Source organism: Triturus cristatus, chromosome 8 (genome assembly GCF_964204655.1).
Source record: "Triturus cristatus chromosome 8, aTriCri1.1, whole genome shotgun sequence".
Classification (NCBI taxonomy): Eukaryota; Metazoa; Chordata; class Amphibia; order Caudata; family Salamandridae; genus Triturus; species Triturus cristatus.
Window position 1 is genome coordinate 462,396,559 of NC_140591.1, and position 22,798 is coordinate 462,419,356.

The window sequence follows — 22,798 nt, forward strand, 5'->3', positions numbered from 1 at the left end:
CGAGGGAGGATATCAGAGAAAAAGTAATCTATAAGGGACTCTGCAATTACCTCACGCTCCTCATACAGGGTGGCGTAGAAGCAGGCAAAGGCCTGGACCACGGCTTTGCGGGAGGCACACACAACGCTGTCTGGGAACTTCAGAAGGGGGACCTGAATCGGAGACGTCCGGACCTGACATAGCCTATGGAGCATCTTACTTGACTTGTTGACCCATCGATAAATCCTGTATTGGGTCGCCAGCCACGCCTCTTTAGCGTTGTCTGTATGCAACTGATGGAGCTGCTGCTGGACGTGTAACAGATTCCGGCGGGTACTTGAGTCCGAGCCCTCCACCATTTGGGATTGCAGTTGGACCTGACAATCCTCCAGTTACCTCACCTGCGCCAAGCGCTGCTGTTTTTCCCCGGAGCGATAACTGATGTCTGCACCCCTGATTGTGCACTTGAGAGCCTCCCAGAGGGTGACTTGGAACAGGGAAGTGCCGACATTGAAACTGAGGTAGTCGGTGATCGCCAGATGTATCATCTCTTGATAATTGGCGTCTCGGAGAAGCCATGGGGACATGCGCCACCAATAAGGTGCTTGATGAGACTGCAGGCGCAGCTTGCGTTGGACCGGTGAATGATCGGAGAGACCTCTGGGCATAACAGACGTGTGTGCCACTCTGTGTATGTAACTAAGTGGGAGGAACAGATAATCCAGACGTGAGAGGGTGGGGTGAACCGACGATGCGTAGGTGAACCCAGCCTCAGAAGGGTGAAATGTCCGCCACGAGTCCGTCCGGCCCAGTGTATGTGCCAGTATATTCAGTTTGGATCTGGCAGGAGGTACATCAGATGGCTTTGCACGCCACCTATCAAGCGGGCCATGATGTCGTTCCAGTCTCCACCCAATATCGTCAAACTGCCTGGAAGGTCCCCCCAAAGCTGTGTAATTTTAGCTATGAATGTCTGACCTAACGGTGGAGGGGCATAGATGCTCCCAAGTGTAATCCATTCGCCGGCTATTGTGCCAGTGATGATCGGGAAGCGCCCGCCCGAATCTAACCAATGTTGTGTAATTTGAAGCGGTACTCGGCGGTGGATGAGTATTGCCGTGCCGCGTGCCGCGTGCGCCCCTCGCAAAACCGGAGTGGTACACTGGGGCGAACCCTTATCGGGATAGACAGGGGGCTTTAGTGCCCAGAAGGTGAGTCTCCTGTAATAATAGGATGTCAGCCGAGAAACGCTTCGCTAAATGAAGCACCGCCACGCGTTTGATCTTGTTCAGCATTCCCGTACATTCCAAGCAAGTATTGAGTTCTCCCAACGGAGATTTACCTGTGACATGAGTCATCCGTTAATCTTCAAAGTGTGCAGTGACCGACGGTGCATCAGTGACGTAGCATGGAATTATGTGTATGGTGCGCAGAACATAAAACGAACAACATGAAACCCAACATATACCTCCCCACTCCCCCCACCCCCATACTTCCAATAATGAGTATCTGCCACAGTGGAATCCTGTCCCAGGCCCCAAACGTGATGACCCAAGCAGTTCCCCAAATGGATACCCACCCCACCCAACATCACCCAACATTACCCAAAACGTCTAGGGCGTACAACGTCCGACGCCTCTCAGAGCAGGTGAGGAAGACCCCAGCATGCCAGGATCAGATACAACCCACCAGGGAACTACAGCTTCCAGACTGTGCCCTGCAGTAGAAGAAAAACAGGATATGTCCTCTGGCCAGGGTGATCTCAGTCAGCAGTGCCCGATTGACCTTGGGCTCGCCAATTAGAGCGGGATCTATGGCGCCTTGCTGTAGCATCTCATTCCTGCCCTGCGAAGAGTCCGAATCAAGCTGAGGCGTTTCTCATCTGTCCAAGCGAAGACCTCCTCCGGGGAGTCAAAGAAGAGAGTCTTGGTATTATATATCACTTTCATCCTGGCGGGAAACAGCAACGCGTAGGATAGGTTCAGCTCCCGAAGACGTCGCTTGGCCGCAACAAAGGACTGACGTTGCTGCTGCACCAGCCTGGTGTAGTCAGGGAAGACCATGATGGGATAAGAATCAAAAGCCATTTTGTCCTTATGGAGCCGGGCATAGCGGAGGATCACATCACGGTCGGCATAGTTGAGAAGCCGGGCGATCACAGGCCTCTGGTGCTTCCCGGGTGACATCTTCAAGGCAGGGTGGGCCCTCTCGATCACGAAAATGGAGACATGGCCTTGGGCAGTAGCAGCGCCATAAGCCAACCAGAGAGGAAATCGTCCATAGAAGTACCCTCACAGCCCTCCCGGAAGCCCACCAGGCGAATATTGTTGCGCCGAGCATCCTCGACTCGTGACGCCAGCTCCTGTGAGACTATGGTGAGTTTGTCCACCTTCTTCTGGAGGGTGGATACAGTGTCCTCCACCGTGGAGACCCTGGTCTCCGCCTCGGTGATTCGGTTGACCGCCTTCCGAAGATCCTGACGGAGAAACAACACCTCGGAACCAACAGCCCCGATCGAGTGCAGTCCGTGACTGGCTGATCGCCGCGAGCAGCGTCGCCGTGTCGGAGGCCAGGCCCTCAGCAACCTCCTTCCCAGTGGGAGCGGTGGTGTAGTGATCCATGGTGTTCTGTTTAGGGGGCGCCGGCCCGTGTTTGTCTTTGCCCATGGCAAAATGGAGGAGCGGACCGAGGGACCAGCTCCAGATCGACAGCTGCAACAGGTAAGTATGAAAGGAAAAGCCTCCACGGGAAGATGAGGGCTTCAGCGAATGGTGCGAAGCCACCCAGCACCAGGTCTGGCCCTGGTGTATACCCCCAGCTCTTCCAGTGTTCTCAATTAGGTCAGAGCTGCAACCCGGGCACAGAACCCAGTCACCCCGGCTCACCCCCCGGGGCACCGCTACCCACCGCCAGGGGGAATCACTGGCCCAACGGCAGGCTGCTGGAAATGCGCTCTGGGGATCCAGGCAGTCCGGGGAGGACCGGCCACCAAAGCAGCACGGCTGCCGCAGAATGGTTCCTTGCTCGGGTGAGTGGGTGGCTGCGGTCATCGATATCAGGCCTCCACACACCCACGGGAGCCCCAGGGCAGGCCCGCCCGTCCTCTCCAGCGTACCAGATATGTCCAAGATGTGCGGGCAGCCACGGAGTCCAGGCCCCTCGCCAGCGACCCCAGCCACAGGGATGGCAGTCTTTGGTATGCACCGGGACTGTGCGCAGCTGGCGGGAGAACCACGAGTCCACAGGGCCTCCGCGCCGCCACCGCTTGGGAAGTGGGACGGAGGGGTCCACAGTAGGGGCGCCACACAGAAGGGTCAGGCCACTGGCTGGATCCACTCGTAGGCAGGCCCCTTCAGCCACAGGTTGGCACCAGCACCACAGAAGAGAGGCGGCCGCCTCGGCGAAGTCTCTCAGGGTGGTCCACAGATAGTTGCTGCCGCAGCTCAGGCTACTCGGCCCCTCACCCGGCTCAAATTCGCAGCAGTGGTGGTGTCGGCACCGGGTGCAGATCAGCCCATCCCCGGCGCAGCAGGTTAGTCGGAGGCGATGCGGGCAGCCACAGAACCCAGGGCCCCGCCTGGAACTCCACTAGGCACGGGGTCTCCACGACGCACTTACCACTGCTCAGGAGGCGGGGGGATGGGCCCGCAATGATGGCGCTGCGGCGACGATGCAGGCAGCCAGCACAGTCCACACACCGACTGTCGCACCTCAGCCCCAGGTCATCTTCAAGCACCGACCCGGGGCCCCACAGGGCGAGGGCGGCCGCCACAGCAAGGTCTCCTCAAGCGGCCCACAGCGATCGGCGGCCATGGCCCGGCCTACCCAGCACGTCCTCAAGCGGCCCCAGCTCACGGCCGCAGCTGCTCGACCCCGGCTCATCGCTGCCACTAAACTCCGTCTCGGGGGACCCGGTGTGTTCCGCACGGAGTGCCCCGCAGCGACAGCATCTGAGGTCTGTATAATGGCAGGATAATGGCTTTGAGAAGGCATGGGCTAGCGGAGCTCTACAGAGACGCGTCCACCATGCTTGGCCCCGAAGCCACGCCCCCCAGAGCTTCCGCATATTTGGGAATTATTCTGGATATCCTATAAACTGGGACAAGTCCCTGCTGTTCCCTCTGGTGGGGGAATACCTTGCTTGACGTCTAGATGCAAAGTCCCAATTGAGATGACTGGGTTTAAATAGGGTGTATGTGACCAGAAGGGCCAAATCTTCTATGCACAAAGCCTGCCCGTTTAATTGGACAGATTCAGTAGGGATCACCAGCACTGGCGGACACTTCCGCTCTCATTAATGGGCTGTGCTACCATATTTAAAATGATGATGCTACCACAGTTGCTATATATTTTGCAGAATACTCCCTTTCCAATTCCAGAAGCCTTTTTTCAAAAGGTAAATGCTGAACTGCGGTCCCTGTTATGCCCTGTTGATGCTTCCCTATAGCCCTGAACAGGCTGCAGTGAGGGGTCGGCAATGGGGGACTGGTGGTCCCTGATATTAAGAAATACTCTTTGGCTGCTCAGTTGGTTACGGTGAACGACTGGGTGTTTGGGGACTGGGCAGACCCGGCCTATAAAGTAAACAGAATAGCTATGGGCGCCAGGGGCTATCCCCCGCTACTGTACCACAGGAAGAGGGAAAGGGGTCTGCCTGTACATATGCAAACAGTGGTAAGGGCATGGCGGGAGGCCACAAAATTATTGGATTAAGAGGGTAGATTAACCGCTCTGGGATAGTGATCTTCTTTGCAGAGTGGAGAGCATGTGGGTTTTTGACAAATGGGAACTGATTGGCCTTCAAAGATTTGGTGACGTGTGGAGGGGACAAGCTTATATCACGTTTGCTACTTTACTATAGGAATACGACCTGGAGGAGGAGAGTGGCTTCGATACTTACAGTTGGGACACACACTTCTGGGTTAAATCCGTGAGGTGGAGGAGTTGGTCGAGGCGGCCCCTCTGAAAGATCGGCTGTTGACAGACCCACTAGCTGACAAGGCGATATCACGCATCTATAAAAAACTGGTGAACAACTCTCTAGATCCGCTTTGGTCACTGAGGATGACATGGGAGAATGATCTTGGCCGAGTCGATGATGAGGACTGGGTGATAGCTATACAGGGCCCGAGAGAGGTGGCCATACGCTCCTGCCTCTGGCTGATTCAGCTGAAGATTTTACATAGAATATACTACCCCAGACCACTGCTACATCATCTGAGACAAGCTGAAAAAGCATTGTGCCAACAGAACTGTGGGCAAGAGGGGACCATTTATTACCTGCTATGGAAATTTCAATTGATTCTCAGATACTGGTCCGAGATAGGGAGAATCATGGCAGAGGTGGTAAGGTTGGAGGTCCCTCTCGAAGCAAAATGGGTATTTGTTGCTTATCCCTGGGGAAGAGACTTAGCCTAGATATAAAAAGTTATGGTTGACATTGGCAGCGGTGGTGACAGGGCCCAATATAACAAGGTGCTGAGGAGTGGCCTCTCCAACTAGGGTGGCTGACTGGGAAACAGATTTGGCTTGGTGCTGGTGGGCCGAACAATCTTACAAGTAGAAGGTGCCCATGTAAATGGGCATGGTTTGAGGAGATTAGCAGGATAATCGGTTGTGTAAGAAGGGATATTTCGTTATACGAAGGAAAAATTGATATAACTTTGTTACGAAGATTCCGCCAGTTGATAGTTGATTTGACCACTGTAATTATGACCTACTGATTGATGATATACTGTGTGATGTGTCCTCCATGTACTGTTGACGGAGCACTGTGAAATAAAGAGTTACAAAAAAAAAACTTACTTTACAGGCATGTTGCAGAACTCCGATGGTCAGACTTGTGAAATAAAAATAGATTAACTCAAATGTATTTGTTGTACAGTGGGAGGTATGCACCATGAGTATGGTACTATCACTTCTGTTGACCCTGACCAGAGCTTGTTTATGCACTTTGCATTGGTTCTAGTCGGTTTATGAATCTTTATGCCCGATGGTGGTGCATATGCGTGTGATTGAAGATGTTGTGAATTTATATGATAAACTTACGTAGTTAGTACTTTTCTGTGTTATTTATGTTTCAGAGAGCAGCCGCATCAAAGAATGTTATTAGCTCCGAAGAGGAAAGTTATCCAATCAAGCATTCAAAAGCTAAACTAACCAAAGTGGCAGCTAAAGACAAATGTAGGTGGGCATAACATGTTGTATACATACATGTTGAAATACCATTGCCTTTCTCTTTTGTCATCTTTAATTTTGTTTTCTTCTACTCAGTATTGGTAATATTAACAATTAATTAGAAAATTCTCAGTACTATAGACGCACTATTTTGGACAGCATAATTACTGCTTCTCATGATTCCTGCATTTGTATGTCATTTATCTGTTCCTTTACACTCTGCCAGTCTCAGTGACAGTGTCTTGCATTGTTGTCTTAAGTTTTGACCTCGTCCACTTCAGGAGACGGCCTCTTCCACTTTATTTTTGCTGCAGAGAATTGTTTGACATTTTTTAAACACATTTTCTTAACTTTTCCTCTTTGACAGAATTCAGGGAGTACACTGATGTGGCCTTATTCATAATGTGTAAATATTTTTTCCTAACGCCAAAATAATCAGGAGGTATAGAACAATATGACCACATGGGCCCAGATTATGCAATGAAAGGGACTGCATTGGTATGCACTCACCACTATGTTCATACGCTATGGGTATTGGGTTCTCCTGGGATGATGGGATGCTGACCCATTATGGGTTAGCGTCTAACAAATGGGGAATAAGAACTGGAGTCAGTGTTAAACTAGTTGCTATGTTTTTTCTCCTTTCCTGGACTTTTTAACCTGCTTCACAAAACTTTCCCACAAAAGTGCTCTTTTTTGACAAGTTTCTTCATAGAATGTTTTGGGATGATCTTTCAAGCGGTGTTGAGAAAAGGGGGGGGGTCCCTAAAATCCCTTAGACTTTTTTGGAATGCAATATGGCAGAAATTGCTAAACTAAATTACACCAAATTTGGCAGGAAGCTACATCTTGGTCCAGAAAGCGTGCTTTTGGTGATTTGGTGTAAATCCGTTGAGTGGTTTTAAAGAAATTAAGGATCAAATATATTTGTATATCTGGACGGTTGGATTTGAGGGACTCTCGTGAGAGACGTTTAAACCCTATTTTTAGAAATAGTGTGTTCTGATTGGCTTAATCAGCTTGACCAATTCGCTCTCGCAGGATTGACTGCTGCAACATGAGATAAAATGTTCCATGCAGCCATTACAGTACCTGGGGACTGGGTTCCCTGCCCTGAGATTCTTTTTTTTTTTTTTTTTAAGATATAAAGGACCAGGATAGGGATACCTAGCTCTTATGGATGACTCCCAGAGGGCCTCTACCCCCACCTTGATGCCAAAAAAAGAAATGTTTTCAAAGCTGTAATCCTACAAGAGTCCTTCAGAACGGCAACAGAACCGTGGCATATTAAAAAGAGAAAAAAGGTTGCCGTGTACAAAAGAGGAGGGTGGAACACAACCCTGCTTCCCAAGCTCCTTTGATGCCCCGGGGAGCCCATTCTCCGGGGAAAAGATTTTATAATTGGGGATTGAGGGCACAGTCCCCCTCCCTGGGCAGATCATGGCCCGAGGAACCCCATCCCCGGGTCCCAGCACCATTTGAAAGGGGAGGAGAGGGGTATGCAGCCCCCTTCCTTGAGCCTCAATGAGGCCCTGGGGACCAAGATTTGAAATACCTTTCTCTCACAACAGGAAAGAGAAGTATCAGAATGTAATTTCTTCACTCTGTTTGACATTTCTACACAGTCTGCCTAACTCTCAAGGTATATCATGAATGTTGATTCCCCTGGAACCTTTCTGAGGTCTTAGACTATTGGGTTTAAATGAAAAGCCTTATTGAATTTTCACTGGTATTTTCTTTTAGTAATGACCCATTCATTTTTATAGCAATAATGCGAGAATTCAATAATGTCTTCAGGATTATATACTCCAGAATAATCTCATACTTTGTTGTCCAAAGTGCTATTTTGTCCCCTCCCATAAATTCCAGAGGCAGCTACCTACCAGCATAACCTCCGATCTGTCCAAAGCACCAGTCCTCTGTTCTTAACAACAACACATTGGGTGCCCAATTGTTCACTGTAATTAGCCGGGTCTATACATAGGTTTACCTGCAGTAGTTGGCCCATTAGTAGTGTTACTCAATGCACCTTATCCAATCTGTCTTAATCCAAGACAGAAACAAATAAAAGCATTAATGAATTTGCAATAGACCAGTCCATAGAGAGGGTTTGTATTTCACAGAACATGTGTGGAGTATGTGATTATACAAAGTTCAGTATTTCAAAGTTGAAGACTACCCATACATCCCAACCAGGGATTTGGTTAGCCACATCACATTGCATCGCTGAACAATCCTTCAAGGACTAAAACTTGCAGGAAGTTCCAGGTCAAATACTGTTGTACATAGTTAATCCAACCTTCAGTAAGAACTCCTTTTTCTACAGTTAACGAAAACCCTAAAACTGAAGTTTGTCAAGCTAGCCATTGACTAGATTATTACTCATTATTAGCAGTGAGTGAGAAATGGTGAATAGACTCATGCCTGTAAAATGTTGGACTTCTATTACTCCAAAGTGATGGACTTTTATTTTGAAATGCAGCACTTTGAAGTAGCCACAAGGCCGCATCCAGCGCTATATGAAGTTTCCATAATTATATATAAATAAGTGAATAAATTACAATTCAAAAAACTTAAAATCTATTTATGAAGCAAACACCGTCAAATAATCAATAATGTCAACGTTATAGAAGGCAGAGAGACAATAGTAAAAGGTGGTGGGTGAATAAGTGAATGATAAGATTTCTGACAGATGTTTCTTCCTGCAGATTCCTAGCCATATAAATATCCTCCATGCACTAGGCTGGATGCTGAAAACCTTACCCCCGCAGTAGCTTTTTAATGTTGCCAGATGATAAACAGTTTGTTAAGCTGTGGCTCCGGCCGCACACCGGGCTATATATTGTGTCGTCTGAAGTGCTGGTGTCAGTTCCTGTTTCCCATTCCTAACTGATGCAGTTCCAGAGTTCTTCTGAGTCTACCCAAAACAAATCTTATCGGTCTCAAATGTGACTGGGTTTATTGTCACCCTCTAATGTCTCATGGCTCAATTCTTACCGGCAGTGTTGAAATGATATGTTTTTACCCATCCAATGACAGCTGCATGTGGTGTCCTGGGCCCAACCATGACCTCTTGGCCTGAAACGTCTGCACTTCCATGTACTCAAAGGCCATCCGGGAGTGAGAGGCCAGGTTGTTCTTGGCAATGGCCCCTAAGGACACCCAAAAACCATCTCCTATCTCTCCCTTGGGTAATTCTCTTGACCGGGAACTACACCCCAAGGGGTCCTCCTGTAATAACCCAAAAATGCCACAAGTAGGAATTGTCCTCTTCTTCCTTGAGCATATGACCCTGCTTTTGAGACCACTTAGAGACTCAGCAGTGCAGTTCCTCGAAGCCCGTTTCTTCCTTAAAATCTTGAGTGCCAAATCCAGTTTCCAAAACATAAATGTTTAGTTTCTGGCTCCATCTACCGACCCTCCACATATTGAGTGTTTTCTGCAGGAGGTAATGGATCAGTGGCCTCACTTGAAGAACTAGTATGTGCAGAGAAGAAGAAAGCATGCATTAGTAACAAAACAACAAAGTATTAACGTAGGGTCAATACTATAGGTTTGTCTTTTACAAATAAAAATAAGGGCATGATTTCTAGTTTGGTAGACGGGACTCAAATGTGATAGATATCCTGTCCACCCTATTACAAATGCCATAGCATTTAACGTTTCTTTGGAGGCAGTATGTTCAGCTATGTGTGTAGTATTTGAAGTAGTGGAGGCTTGTATTGAATTAGCAACTTCAAAACCAAAATTAACATCATGCCTGAAATTCTGGAGCCATCTTAGTGTGCCCTGATATTCTTAAGCCTTTTAATCCAGAAGCTGTTCACTCATATTGGTTTCTTCAGGAAAGCCCTTTTTGGGAGCGGCAGTTGAGATAGATTATGTTGAAAAGGAATACCCCAGCACTCCACTTAAAGTATAAACAAAGTAACTAGTATCCCCCCAATAAGGAAATGTCTGTAGAGGAAGAGATTTTCTTTAGTAAGGATGAAGCTTAGTACCAATATTTTCAGTTAGTCTTCTTTCTGAGGTCTTTTTATTCAATTTTCAATACATTGATGAACAGGATACATCCATCCAGTTCTCAAAACACTGATGACAGCCTAAATATAATGATGAACATGTTACATCTATCTAGTTTTCAATACTTTGGTAACAGCCAACACGTGTTTCATAACAGGGTGACTTTTTCAAGGCTGTATAACATTAATAAACATAAATTGAGGAACATTTACATTTTGATCAAAGATATAGACTGTAAAGTATAGGATGAGTCCCTATTGGCGCATAGTCATTAATTGTAGTACTTTAAAACGTTGGTGTCACATAGATATGGTTGTAAAAAGTGTCTATAAAGAGCGTCAAAAGAAAGTCATAGCAAGAAGAAGCCAAACCCAAGATCGTGAATCATAGGCGTGTCACATGCATAGTGCAGAATCGTGAAGTGCAGTGAAGAGAGCCTTTACATATATTACTCCAGATTAAAGTCTAGAGAAGAGTGAAGAAACGTTCCACCACCTGTGAGAATAGAACACGAAATAGTATAATTATGTCGTCTAGCCTCAAAAAGTTCAAAGGTTGTCATTTGCGAGAGATAGATAAGAAGAATATTTAATTTGAGGAGGCAATTCATGTGGCAGTCTCACATTACAAGTTATGGCTGATTTATAAATACAAAGAAAAAAGCAAATCTAGTAAGTAAAGTACAATGTCACTGTAGCCAAAAACCCCATGAGATCTTGAAAAACTGAAGAAAGACACTTACATACCAGAACCCAAATCGTCCACTTAGGCAAGAGAAATGGTATTCTGTTTTGCAGAATGTTTACTCCGATCCAAGTGCAAAGAAAAAGGGGCTCCAAGTAGGCTAAACAAAAAGGAAAACATAATGAAAATAACTGTGCCCCATAACACACATTGAGTCTATAATATGAGCTGTTGGGCTACATATGTAAGAAGGTACTTAGTGTTGCCAAGTGTACATGACTAGCAGTAAATCATATTTTATTCAAACTGGGCAACACCAGTTGATCCAAATGTCATATACAATTGGACAAGAACTTCATTCATGGATAAAGAATATAATCAAAAGTTAGTGTGGATATATCACAAATGTTCAGGACCTAGACGGGTCCCTGTAATCAAAAGAAGAAGAACAGAAAGAGAAGCAAGCATCATCGATGTATTTTCAGCGTATTTAACAAAATAGTAAAAGAGTGAATGTGCCTCTCAAGTTAAGAGAAAGGGTTATGCTACGAGTCAATAGTCATTGTGGTTAGGACTGAAAAAAGGGCTCAAGAACGATTAGAAAAACGGACTTAGGAAGACTGACCTGATTCACGTGTGTAGAACCTCTTTAACCTGTAAAGTGGCCAAAACGATCCCCTAGGACCTTGTCCCTGTTAGGCAAGAAAACGAGAGAAAGGAAAGACGAACTTCAACACCGCCTTCCCATCATGTTCATGGAAACAGTATAGGATAGGTGTACCCCACGTGTTAATTGTACGGTGTACACTATAAGCCAAAAGCTATGTTAGTTAAAGAAAGGCTCATAGAAGATAGTAAAGTTAAACTCAGGAAGACTAACCTGTACTCTGCCTGTCCTTTTCTGGCAAGTGTAGCCGCCAAATCCGTCAGCACACGTCCTGTTTATAAACCTGTCCGATACGAGAAAAAGCAATAGAAAGGGGGGTGTGTGTGTTTGTGTGTGTGTTTGTGTGTGTGTTCTCTTAAAATGGCACCCATGTTGTGCTGTTGTCAATAGATGAAATAAAGCAGGGAAAATAGTGGAATGGATAGATCCCAAACCCCCAGTTGGAACATACGTTAACAGGCAAAACATTTTTGAACTTGACTGGTGCTCATAATTACTTGATATTTAAAAAATGGTATTATGATAAGTCAGATCTACACAGTTTGTTAAAGACATCAACCATATGTATTTGATAACAAACTCCAAGACCCTGAGTGAAGCACGTTTGTTGACTCCCATCATATTCTACTTCTTCAAGAAACATGGGCAATTAACTTAACATCCTGACCAGGTTTTCTTACGTTCCACGAAAATGCAATCCCCTCCCTGGCCGGTGGACCCTCAGGTGGGCTGCTAATTTGGTTACGTCTGGACTTGTTCTCCATTGTTCAATCAGTTCCATCAGTTCGGTAACCTTTGGTGGGCCGCCTGCCCATAGATGATGATGTTCAAAAATGCACATGTACAGGTTCGCATATGATAGGGAACATTTGGAACCCATGGCGACGCCCCTAGCCTGTCTATACCAATTTCCATGATGTAGGAAAACATTGTTCTCCAAAATGAAACATGTTAAATATAGTAACATCTCTGTGTGTTCAAAAAGTGTTGCATCTCTCTTAGATTAAGGTGGCTGACAGAGATTGTATTCCCTTCTCCAAGGGTATTCTGGTGTACAGAGAGCAGACATCCAGTGTAACAGATTTAAAGTCTTCCACCCACTCTATATCCTCCAGTTTGTTCAGGAGATCACTAGTGTCCCTCAAATATGAGGGCAGGTTGCGAACTAGCAGCTGTAAGAAAACATAGATATATTCTGAGATGTGCTTCGTGGAGTTGCCTATACCCGAGATCATAGGCCTCCCCGGAGGAAATGTACCTTGCTTATTCAGCTCAGATAGATTGCTTGGCTTATTGACATGTGCTTTCCAAACCCATGTTCTTAGCAGTACATTCTTCTCCTGAGAGTTAGGTGCTTCTGGCATTATCTGCAAGCTTACACCCAGCACCCCCACCATTGCTCCCCCAGAATGAGACCAAAAAACTTGATTCCATGGGTCTCACTACGATTGTATACCGGATTGCATTCCATCAGCTCTCTGTCGATTTCCAGGCAGCTGTAATGATCATGTCCGTAAATGGTTGGAGGCTATTTAGCAATAAGATCGAGGGAGGCCTAGAAATATTTAAAAACACCCTCGCCAAGGATTGGTTGCTGGACATTGCTTCCCTATTCGAAGAATTTCACCAACAGTACTGTTGTTTTTAGGGCTTTACCAGGATTCAACCCCGGCAGAAACAGCAGACTTCACAGTCTGTAGTGACCCAACATCAGCTTGTGGCAGAGGTCGACCTAAGGCTCTTTTGCCGCAGGAAATCCAGTCTCCACCGTCTTCCGCTGTATCTGCCTCTTCAAAACCACTTTGATTCTCCTCTTTTAACAACCAGCTTCTGTTAGCTGGGGAAGGAAGTGCTGTCCAGTGCATGCCTTGATTGGGGAGGTGGAACTTCTTGCCCTGTTACAAAAAGAAGTCCTTTGAGGAGAGACACATAGGATTTTACTCCCTTTACCTCTTTGGTCCCACGAAGTGCAGGAGTCTGACAGGCTTTTTGGCCCTCATACTCTTAAATATCTTTGCTTCACTGGAGTTCAAAATCATGTCTTACAGCCAGACCTTTTGGTCATCAATATGTAGAAATATATATTGGCCCTGTATCTCTGTGACACCTGTTTTCATCTCACAGTCCTTTCTGCTCACAGATGTTACCTGCGTCTCACAGTGGGGTCACTGCACTATCAATTCTTGGTACTACCCTTTGGTATTATGACTGCTCCATGAGTCGTCTTCAACATCAATGCCATGGTAGAGGCTTATCTTCAGAAACTTCAGAAATCCCACTTCATTCCCACTCAGAGGGTGTGGTTTGTTGGTGTGGGGTTGGACACGATTTGCTTGAGAGTCTTTTCTTCTTCTAAGTAAATTGGCAATATTAAAGATAGGATCCCTTTGATCCCAGTTCTGTAGTTCCCCAGTCTGTTGTCTTATTGTGCCCTTCGGCGGTGCCTAGAAAGACAGTAGCTCCAGCATCAGGGGCTGATTCAGAGATCTTCCATCATGTCTTCTTGAATCTTCATCGTTGGATGTGCCCCTCTACCCTCATGTTGGATGTTCTTTTGTTAGTCTGCAGTCGCAGTCCACCGATGTAATGAAGTCCTTGTTGACCTGGGACTTCATCTATGGGAGAAGACAGCACAGTGGGCCACATCCTAGCTATGGCTGCACATTATTGTGCTAGAGTTGCAGGCACTGTGTCGTGCCCATATGGCTTATCTCCCAACCATTTTTGGGGAGTGTCATTTGATCCTTTGGGCCACACCACCATCCTCAATTATAGGAACAGAGGGGGCAGTGTGGATTCTTGGACCATATGTTATGAAACCTTACATCTGTGGCAGTGGCTTCTGCAGGAGTAATTTTCTCTTGGCAGCCCATCTGACGGGCACTGTGAAAGTGAGGACAGATACCATAAGTCACTTCACATTAGAGGACCATGAATGAGAGCTTAATCCCAAAGTGAAAGTCATGATCTTCATCAGATTGATGTATCCCTTTGCAGATCTCTTTACCACAGGGCTCTTCTGTGCCCTGCATTTTCCTATACATGGTTCCCTAGAAGACGCCTTCACGTTCAGCTTATTGCAGGGTCTGCCGTACATGTTACCTCCAACCCCTCTGCTCTTAAAGGTTCTACAGATGGTTTAAGAAGATCTCTGCACAGCTGATTCTGATCTCTCCAGGGGCAAGAAGAATTTGATGTGCTGATCTGTAGAAACTCAGCAGTCTGCTCCCTCTTCCTTCCCTCATAGAATGGATCTGCTGTCCCTGTACACTGGTTGGGTTCAACACCCCAATCTTCAAATACCTTATTTGCACATGTTGAGATTGAGCAATGCCGGAGACCTTTTGCTGGTGTCTGAAAACTAGCCTGGCTGATGAGGGGTAATACCCCGAAACTGGTCCTAGGATGCTTGTTTCCGGTCCATGGAGGACCTGGCCTATCAGTTCGGCCTGGACTGTTCCCATGAGAAACAGGATCAAGACTGATTTGCATATGGCTGGGTACAAACTGGGATGGCATAGTGATCAAAAGAACAATGGATTAAACCTAGATCTGTGACTGGGGGTGAGTGTTTGAAAAGTTTCAGCATGGCTATGGAGGTTAGGACCTAGGTCCCCCAAGGCCTAGGGGGGCACTCCAGTTGCAGCACCAGCAGCACAGGAGCGACCGGGTGCAGAGTGCAGGGGCCCAATGTTCGTCAATTAGGCTAAGGGGGCCTTCGGTTAGGGTCTGCTGACGAGGAGGCCACTCCGCTGTGGGAGCCAAGCTCCTGGAGTTGAGGTTCACACTGCAGGGGCCAGCGACCAGCACAGGAGCTGTGGCACTTGGGCGGCCAGGTGCAGGGTGCAAAACGGGCACCAGAAACCCTGTGCTTTCCAATGGAGACCTTCGGTCTTCCTGAAGGCGACCACCGGCTGGAGAGGAAAGTTGGTATCTTGGGGGACGCCTGGACACCGTCGGTTGGGCAACCCATGCTGCGGGGGGTTGGGTTTTTCTTACCAGCTCCGGTCATGGTGACCCTTCAGGTTGAGGCTGCAGGCGTCATCGAGAGTCTTGAGGGGGATCCCAGGTCACCCCACGTGGGGGGTGAGCACAATGCCTAATGCTGATCTGAGAGTGCCTGCCATCTGTAAGATGGCGGGCACTGAAGAGTGGGCTTCACCTAGTCTCCCACACCTGAGGGATGGGGTTGGCAGAGGTGGGCACACCTTCTGGGCTGTTCTAATTTTTCCCACTTGTGTTTCTGCCGAAAAGGGAGTGAGACAAGAAGGGAGCCTGCTCCTGATGGCAGGAGAGGCTGGGGGACGCATTGCAAAGGCGGCAAGGCCTTTGAAGGTCCCCTGCCACAGATGACTCTTCCTGACCTGGGAAAGGTGTGAACACCTCTGCCAAGGAAAGGCTTTGATTCTGACTCAGAGAGCCAAGGCTCTCACCCCAGGGGTCCAGAAACGTGTCTTGTGGGGGCAGGCTGGTGTTTACCAGTCAGGGAACCCACCAGAGACTGGTTGTCTTTCAGGGGCATCTCTAAAATGCCCTCTGAGTGCATTGCATAATAAATCCCACACTGGCATCAGTGTGGGTTTATTATGCTGAAAAGTTTTCTACCAAACTTCCCAGAAGTCAGTAAAGCCATTATGGTGCTGTGGAGTTTGTAAAGACACACTCCCAGACCATATACTCTTTATGGCATTAACTGCATTTACAGTGTCTAAGAATGGACTTAGACACTAGGGGTACAGTGCGCATTCAACTGTACTCTCACCAGTGGTATAGTGCACCCTGCTAGCGTGGTGGGTGACTTATCTATACCATAGGCAGTGGGCTGCAGGCATGGCAAATAGATATGTGTGCCATGTCATCTCCTTACTTTTCTCTGCACCCAAACATGCAGTGTGTGTATGTTAAGGTACAGGACCTCTAAAGGTGGCACAATATGTGCTGCAGCCCATGGAGATCTTCCCTCATCACAGTGTTCTTGGTACCCATGTTACCTTTTACAAGGGACTTACGTGTGGCCAGAGGGGGTGCCAATTGTGAGTACAATTGTACAGTTTTGGGAAAGAACACAGGCCCTGGTAACCTGATTGGCCAGGACCCAGGGCACATCAAGTCAAAGTGCATCAGAAATCTGGCAATTATCCAGTAGTGGGGTATCTCTTTTATAGATTCACATGCCTGAATCATTCCCCGTCATCGTAGTGGGAGTCCCACGGTACATATATAACAAAGTAGTAAGGAGTAAATAGGGGGCGTGGCTAGCAGCCAAGCAATATGGCCGCAGCCTAGGAGAGCTCCGTCGCTGAGGGAGCCTTCCTCACGAATCCAAACATAAATCCTGCAGGTAACCACCTCACACAAGGCGGAGCGTGAATCGGAACATCAGAGGTTTAAATAGCGGTGCTCCGTGCAACCTGTGGCGGCCGACCTGTGTGTGACGGCACAGGACGGCCTGTGCCTCCGGAAGAAGCCGGGGAGTCGAGTACTCCCTCTGCCAGCGTCCGCAGGAACATCGGCGGCGCAGAGATCCACAGGAGGAGCCTAGACCCAGGAGCTGTGGGCGCCGCGCTCGGCGGTCGGACGTACGGGCCGCAAGACAGCTGCGCATTGAACAGTGGGGCTTAGTGAACCCGACGGCAGGCGCCCGGTACCTCGGCACCTGGTGCGGGAAAGATCGGCGAAACCGGCCGAATCGCCAGACGGGCCTCAGGTGTGCCGGCGCCCCGGGAACTGATAACGTGGTGACAGAAGGGATAGGCAACGGGGGCAACTACCTGACGCACAAGAGAACCTGGCAACTGCAGGATAAGCGCTTGGCGCTTCAAGGCAGTGACGCACATAGCCTCCACCTGGCGAGACAAGACCCCTCATAATCAGAGGCCCGGATCAGAGCTTGGCAGACGGGGAACAAAACGTGGAGTGACGACGCTGGATAGAGACGCCGAAGGCGTATTCCTGCTGAGCGGTACGAGGGGGGTGACTACAGCGCAAGCTCCCGCAGTGCAGACTGGCTCCTTATTAGTGCCCCTGGTGGAACCCGGCGCTGAGGTCGGCCTCAAATACCATTCCAATACTGGAGGGCCCTGGACACGCATTGGGTCACATCAGCGTGTATCCTGTTTGGGAGGTGTGCGACACGACTGGCCCGTGGGCCTGCGGCTTGGTGGGAGCCCCTAGTGCCCCAGGGGTAAACAGCGCCCCGTCTGGCCCGCACACGCAGAGGCTTGCTCTACAGCACTAACACATTGGCATTGCGAGAAAAGGGGTGCGGGCGGGAAACCCGAAAGGCCGCGCAAGACGGTGGCAGGCAGGCATCGGTGATTACCGTCCTCCCCTTCTCTGTAGGCTTATCGGAAACCTTCACCAGCAATCCAAGATGGGAGGACGAGGTCAGAGGGGTGGAATATCCGGCAAACTGGATAAATATGCGTACACCAAAGACCAAGTTGAAACCTCGCGAGCAACAGAGACCCAAGCAGAGGCTCCTACACTTCAGGGCCCAGAATCAGTCACACTGCTGGATTTCATGGCCGCTCTACAGCACGTCCAGTCCTCCATCGGCACGATCTCCACAGACATATACCTGATACGGGCAGATTTCTCAAAACTGTCCCAGAGAATAACTGAAGTGGAATCCACGACAATGACACTGTCCACAGAAACAACGGAATTACAACGTCAAGTAAGGAGGCTGGAGGAGGACAATAAGCTAATATAGGCCAAGCTGGACGACCAAGAAGGGTGCTCTAGGCGCAATAGTGTCCGTATCATTGGTGTACCGGAAAATGTAGGGGAGCCTGCTCTGGACCTATATGTGGAGGACCTAATCAAGAACCATTTAAGGAGGAGCCTAGCGCTTGACCAAGATGGCCGCGTGAGCTTAGAGCTCCCGAGACCCTCGCGCCCTCCGTCGACTATCCTGACTCAAATCCTGATGGTATGCATGGCACCGTGTTGCTGAGTTGTCAGGGAGGCGATTGATGCTACCCGCGACCGGATCGCCCACCGGGAACCGGACTTATGACTGGCGAAAGATTGCGGCCTAACTCCCGGAGATGCCAGGGGCTAGAGTTGGCAGGATGCCCGACTCCTAGTTGATCAACAACGGCCTGGTGAGGTGTGAACTACCGGACGGAGGCCCTCGCTCTTTCACTTTCGGTTTCGTTCACTTTGTCTGCCTGGATACTGTAGTGCTCTGGGTGGTTCTATAACCCCAGGGACGCTCGGTGGGCTATTTTGGAAGAACAAGGCGGACCTGCTCACTCTTTATACCTCTCTCTGAGAGGGGACGGTCCTCTCTGCATTGGACTGCTTGGAGTCCATTATGTCGGGCAAGGCAGAAGGAGATAGGTTGAAGACTAAGTCCACCAGGCGGGGAACGTACTCCCAAGTCAATAGTATGGACCGTTACGCCCTCCTGAAGACATCGCCGAGTGGATCGAGCCAGGCGCCGGATGCCCAGAAGGAGGACTCGCCTGGGACCCCGGAGCTCTCCCTGCAGGATGTCATGGGCGCGCTTGATGGGATGCAGACCTCGATGGGGAGGCAATTCGAGGCCCTGGCGCATAAGGTGGATGCCATCCTGGTGGATGTCAACTTGATCCGCTCGGACCTGGGCAAGACAAACGAGCGCGTTAAGGACCTGGACCACAAGACCACGGGCCTCACTGATGAGGTCGCGGAACTGCAGAACGAGGTCCGGAAGCTGAGGGCCGAGAGTGACCTCGCCGCCCGCCGGCTGGAGGACTTCGAGAGCCGGTCCAGGCGCAACAACGTGCGCGTAATCGGGGTCCCGGAGTCCTCAGATGAGGCTTCGGCGGACCTGCTTGTGGAAGATTTGGTCCTCAACCATCTGAAGCCTAAGGGCCTTGGGAAGTTTTTTGCGGTGGAAAGAGCCCATAGGGTGCCAGGCGGACGGCCCAAGGCGGGTGCCCCGCCGCGGCCGATTGTCGCCCGGCTCTTTCATTTCCGAGATCGGGACGCTATCCTGCAAGCTTCGAGGGTGACGGGCCCAGTCCCCTTCCAGAATGCGTCGGTGAATTTTTACCCGGACTTTACCCAGCAGGTGCAGAGACAGCGACAGAGCTTCCTGGGGGTGAAGCGAAGGCTTCGGGAGCGGGACCTAAAGTATGCCATGCTTTTCCCCGCCAGACTACGGGTGGTGCATGAAGATCGGACATTCTTTTTTGACTCTCCTGTTATGGCCGATGAATGGCTGGACGCCTTGCCCCGGCGACGGACCGGGGACGACACAGCTGAGCATGGAGACAGTGGCCGGGATGGCCAGGGCTGATAACTCAAAGCCGGCCTGACTTGATTTGACCATATTTGTAGATTTGAATAGAGTGCAGTAACTGTGGAGGGTTGCGGGAGGACGAGGGGTGCTCTTTTCCTCCCTTGGGGTACTTTTTGTAGATTTTTGTTTTTGTAGGGCGACAGGCACACTGCAAGTTGGGGGGGCTTTTTAAGCAGCAGCAGGGGTGCAGGGTGGGGGGAGTTATGGGGAGTTTGAGTTTGTTGTTGGGGGGTTTATTTCTGCAAGGCATGATGATTATCCTCAGGGCTGTTCCATGGTGGCGCCTCGGGTGTGGGGTGGGCCTCTTTCCGTTTGAGGATGGGGGGTAGAGGCCTAAGTGTTATAAGCTGGAATGTTAATGGTTTGGGGGATCGCATTAAGAGGGGGATTGTTTTGCAATTTCTGAAACGCTCAATGCCAGACGTTGTACTGCTGCAGGAGACGCACCTCATAGGCAATACGTGCTATGCCCTGAATAGGAAGGGGTATAAATTCATTGCACACTCGGGATTCTCTTCTGGGTCCAGGGGGGTGGGCATCCTCGTTAGAGCCTCGCTGCCTTTTGAGGTGGACTCCACCATTGTTGACGATAGGGGGAGGTTTGTGGCGGTGGCGGGGCGGTGGGAAGGAAGGACTTTGGTTTTGGTTTCGGTTTATGTCCCGCCGGCCCTGCAGGCCGCCACATTTGCTGAGTTGGGCAGGGCTTTGCTGAATCTCCCGGGGGGCATGCTGGTAGTGGGAGGGGATTTCAACGCTGTGGGTTCCGGCCTGCTGGATAGATACCCGCCCAGGGACACAGGGGGGGCTCAGAAATGGCTTCCAGACCTCCTAGACACGTTTGGCCTGATAGACTGCTGGAGGCTCCGGCACCCCACACAGAGTCAATACACGTTTCACTCCGGGGCGCATGGTAGCCTCTCCAGGATTGACTACCTGCTCACTTTGGCCACACATGCCTCGTTGATATCCGAGGCGAGGCACATGGCACGTGGTATCTCTGATCACTCGCCAGTGTGGATCCGGCTGGATCTTGGTCGGGAGGGAGGAGGGAGGGTGGCCCCCATTAACCCTTGGTATTTCCGAGATCCCAAGATGCATAGCGCCCTGGTAAAGAAGGTAGATAATTACTTTAAGGACAATCTGGGATCTGTGGACTCGGCGATCTCGCTGTGGGAAGCTTTTAAGACCGTGCTTCGGGGGGAGGCCCTCTCCCTGGTGGTGACTGCCAAGAATCGGAGGGATTGCGAAGTGCGGCAAGTAGAGGAGGAGATTGCGGCCCTTGAAGGGGATATGGAGGAGGAGGTCACAGAGTCCTCATTGCATGAGCTTTGCTTGAAGCAGGCGGAGTATAGGGACCTGGTGACGGACGCCGCCAAGACCCTCAGCAGGGAACAACAGGGCCGTCTGTATGATGTTGGAGATAAGGCAGGGAAACTCCTGGCGTGGCTGGACAGGAAGGAACGGGTCAATAGAGTGGTGCCAGAGTTGATTGGAGAGGGGGGAGAGGTGATTGTGGAACCTGAAGGGATTGTGGAGTGTTTCGCGGAGTACTTTCATAGGGTTTATTCCTCTGTGTCGGACAGGCCGCCCGAGGACTCGTCTGATCTCCTTCGTGATATCGAGTTGCCCTGCCTCTCTGACATAGATAGGGACGATTTGGATGGCGACATCACGGTTGACGAGGTGGCGGGGGCGATTCGCGCGTTGAATTCGGGTAAGGCCTCTGGACCGAACGGACTGCCGATCGATCTGTACAAACTGTTCCCGGATAGGGTCGCCCCTCACCTGCGCGCCATGTTCTTGGAGGCGCGGGGAGATGGGATCCTTCCGTTGGATCAGCGGCTGGCGTCGATCGTGGTCATACACAAAGAGGGTAAGCCCCGAGATAGATGCGCCTCCTATCGGCCCATCTCACTCCTCAACGCTGAGCCGAAAATTCTGGCCAAACTCCTGGCAACCCGTCTGATTAGAGTACTTGGCGATCTGGTCCACCCGGATCAATCTGGCTTTATCCCGCACCGAAACACAGCATTGAACCTTAGGCGTCTTCATGGCGTCATCGCCAGGGCGGGCACGCTGCGTGAACCGGCTGTTGTGGCATCTCTCGATGCCACGATGGCCTTTGACACGGTGGAGTGGGCATACTTATGGGCCGTGCTGGCCAAGTTTGGTTTCGGTCGCGGGTTTGTGAGTTGGGTCCGGTTGCTGTACGAGGGGCCACTAGCGAAGGTTGTGGTGAATGGTCGGGCATCTGCTCCGTTTCAGCTTGGAAGGGGTACTCGGCAGGGCTGCCCCCTGTCGCCTCTGTTGTTCGCCCTCGCCCTTGAACCGTTGGCTGCGTGGATACGTTGGCACCCGGATATACGGGGCCTTCGGTGGTCGCCTGATCATGAGGACCGTATTTCACTTTATGCCGATGATATCCTGCTTTATCTTGCCTCACCTAAGAAGTCACTTATAGTGGTCTGTGACGTACTCGCATCGTTCGGTAGGAACTCGGGGCTTGTGATTAATTGGGGCAAATCGTACTTGTACGTTCTTAGTGGCGAGGTCCCACCGATCCCTAGAACATGTTCGATACAGGTTGCCCAGTAAGGTTTTGTGTATTTGGGGATTTTTATATCCATGGATCCTGCTGTGCGCTATGAGAGGAACCTGCTCCCCCCCTTGGCACGCTTGAGGCGAGATGTTGAGGGTTGGCGGAGGCTGCCGCTCTCCCTTGTTGGGCGTGCGGCCCTGTTCAAAATGATGTCTCTTCCCCGCTTCCTCTACGCCCTCCAGAACACCTTGGACTGGGTACCGGCTAAATATTTTCGGGAGGTCGAAGGCCTCCAACGGACGTTGCTGTGGGATGGGCGGCCGCGAATAGCTATTTCAAAGTTGACGCTCCCATGGTACGATGGGGGCATTGCGCTCCCAGACATCCGACGGTACTACTGGGCCACGCAGTTGAGCGCGATCAACCATGGGTTTTA

General features: G+C 50.0%; 1 protein-coding gene across 11 annotated transcripts in view; it reads left to right on the top strand.

Annotated features, from left to right (window-relative positions):
- The window catches only part of SETDB2 (SET domain bifurcated histone lysine methyltransferase 2), a 617,221-nt gene that overhangs the window by 481,915 nt on the left and 112,508 nt on the right, over positions 1-22,798 (top strand). For all 11 annotated transcript variants that reach the window (XM_085621901.1, XM_085621902.1, XM_085621904.1 and 8 more), the window contains one exon: positions 6,063-6,162. In XM_085621901.1, the coding sequence (XP_085478027.1) occupies positions 6,063-6,162 (100 nt within the window). The remainder of the gene's footprint in view (positions 1-6,062; positions 6,163-22,798) is intronic.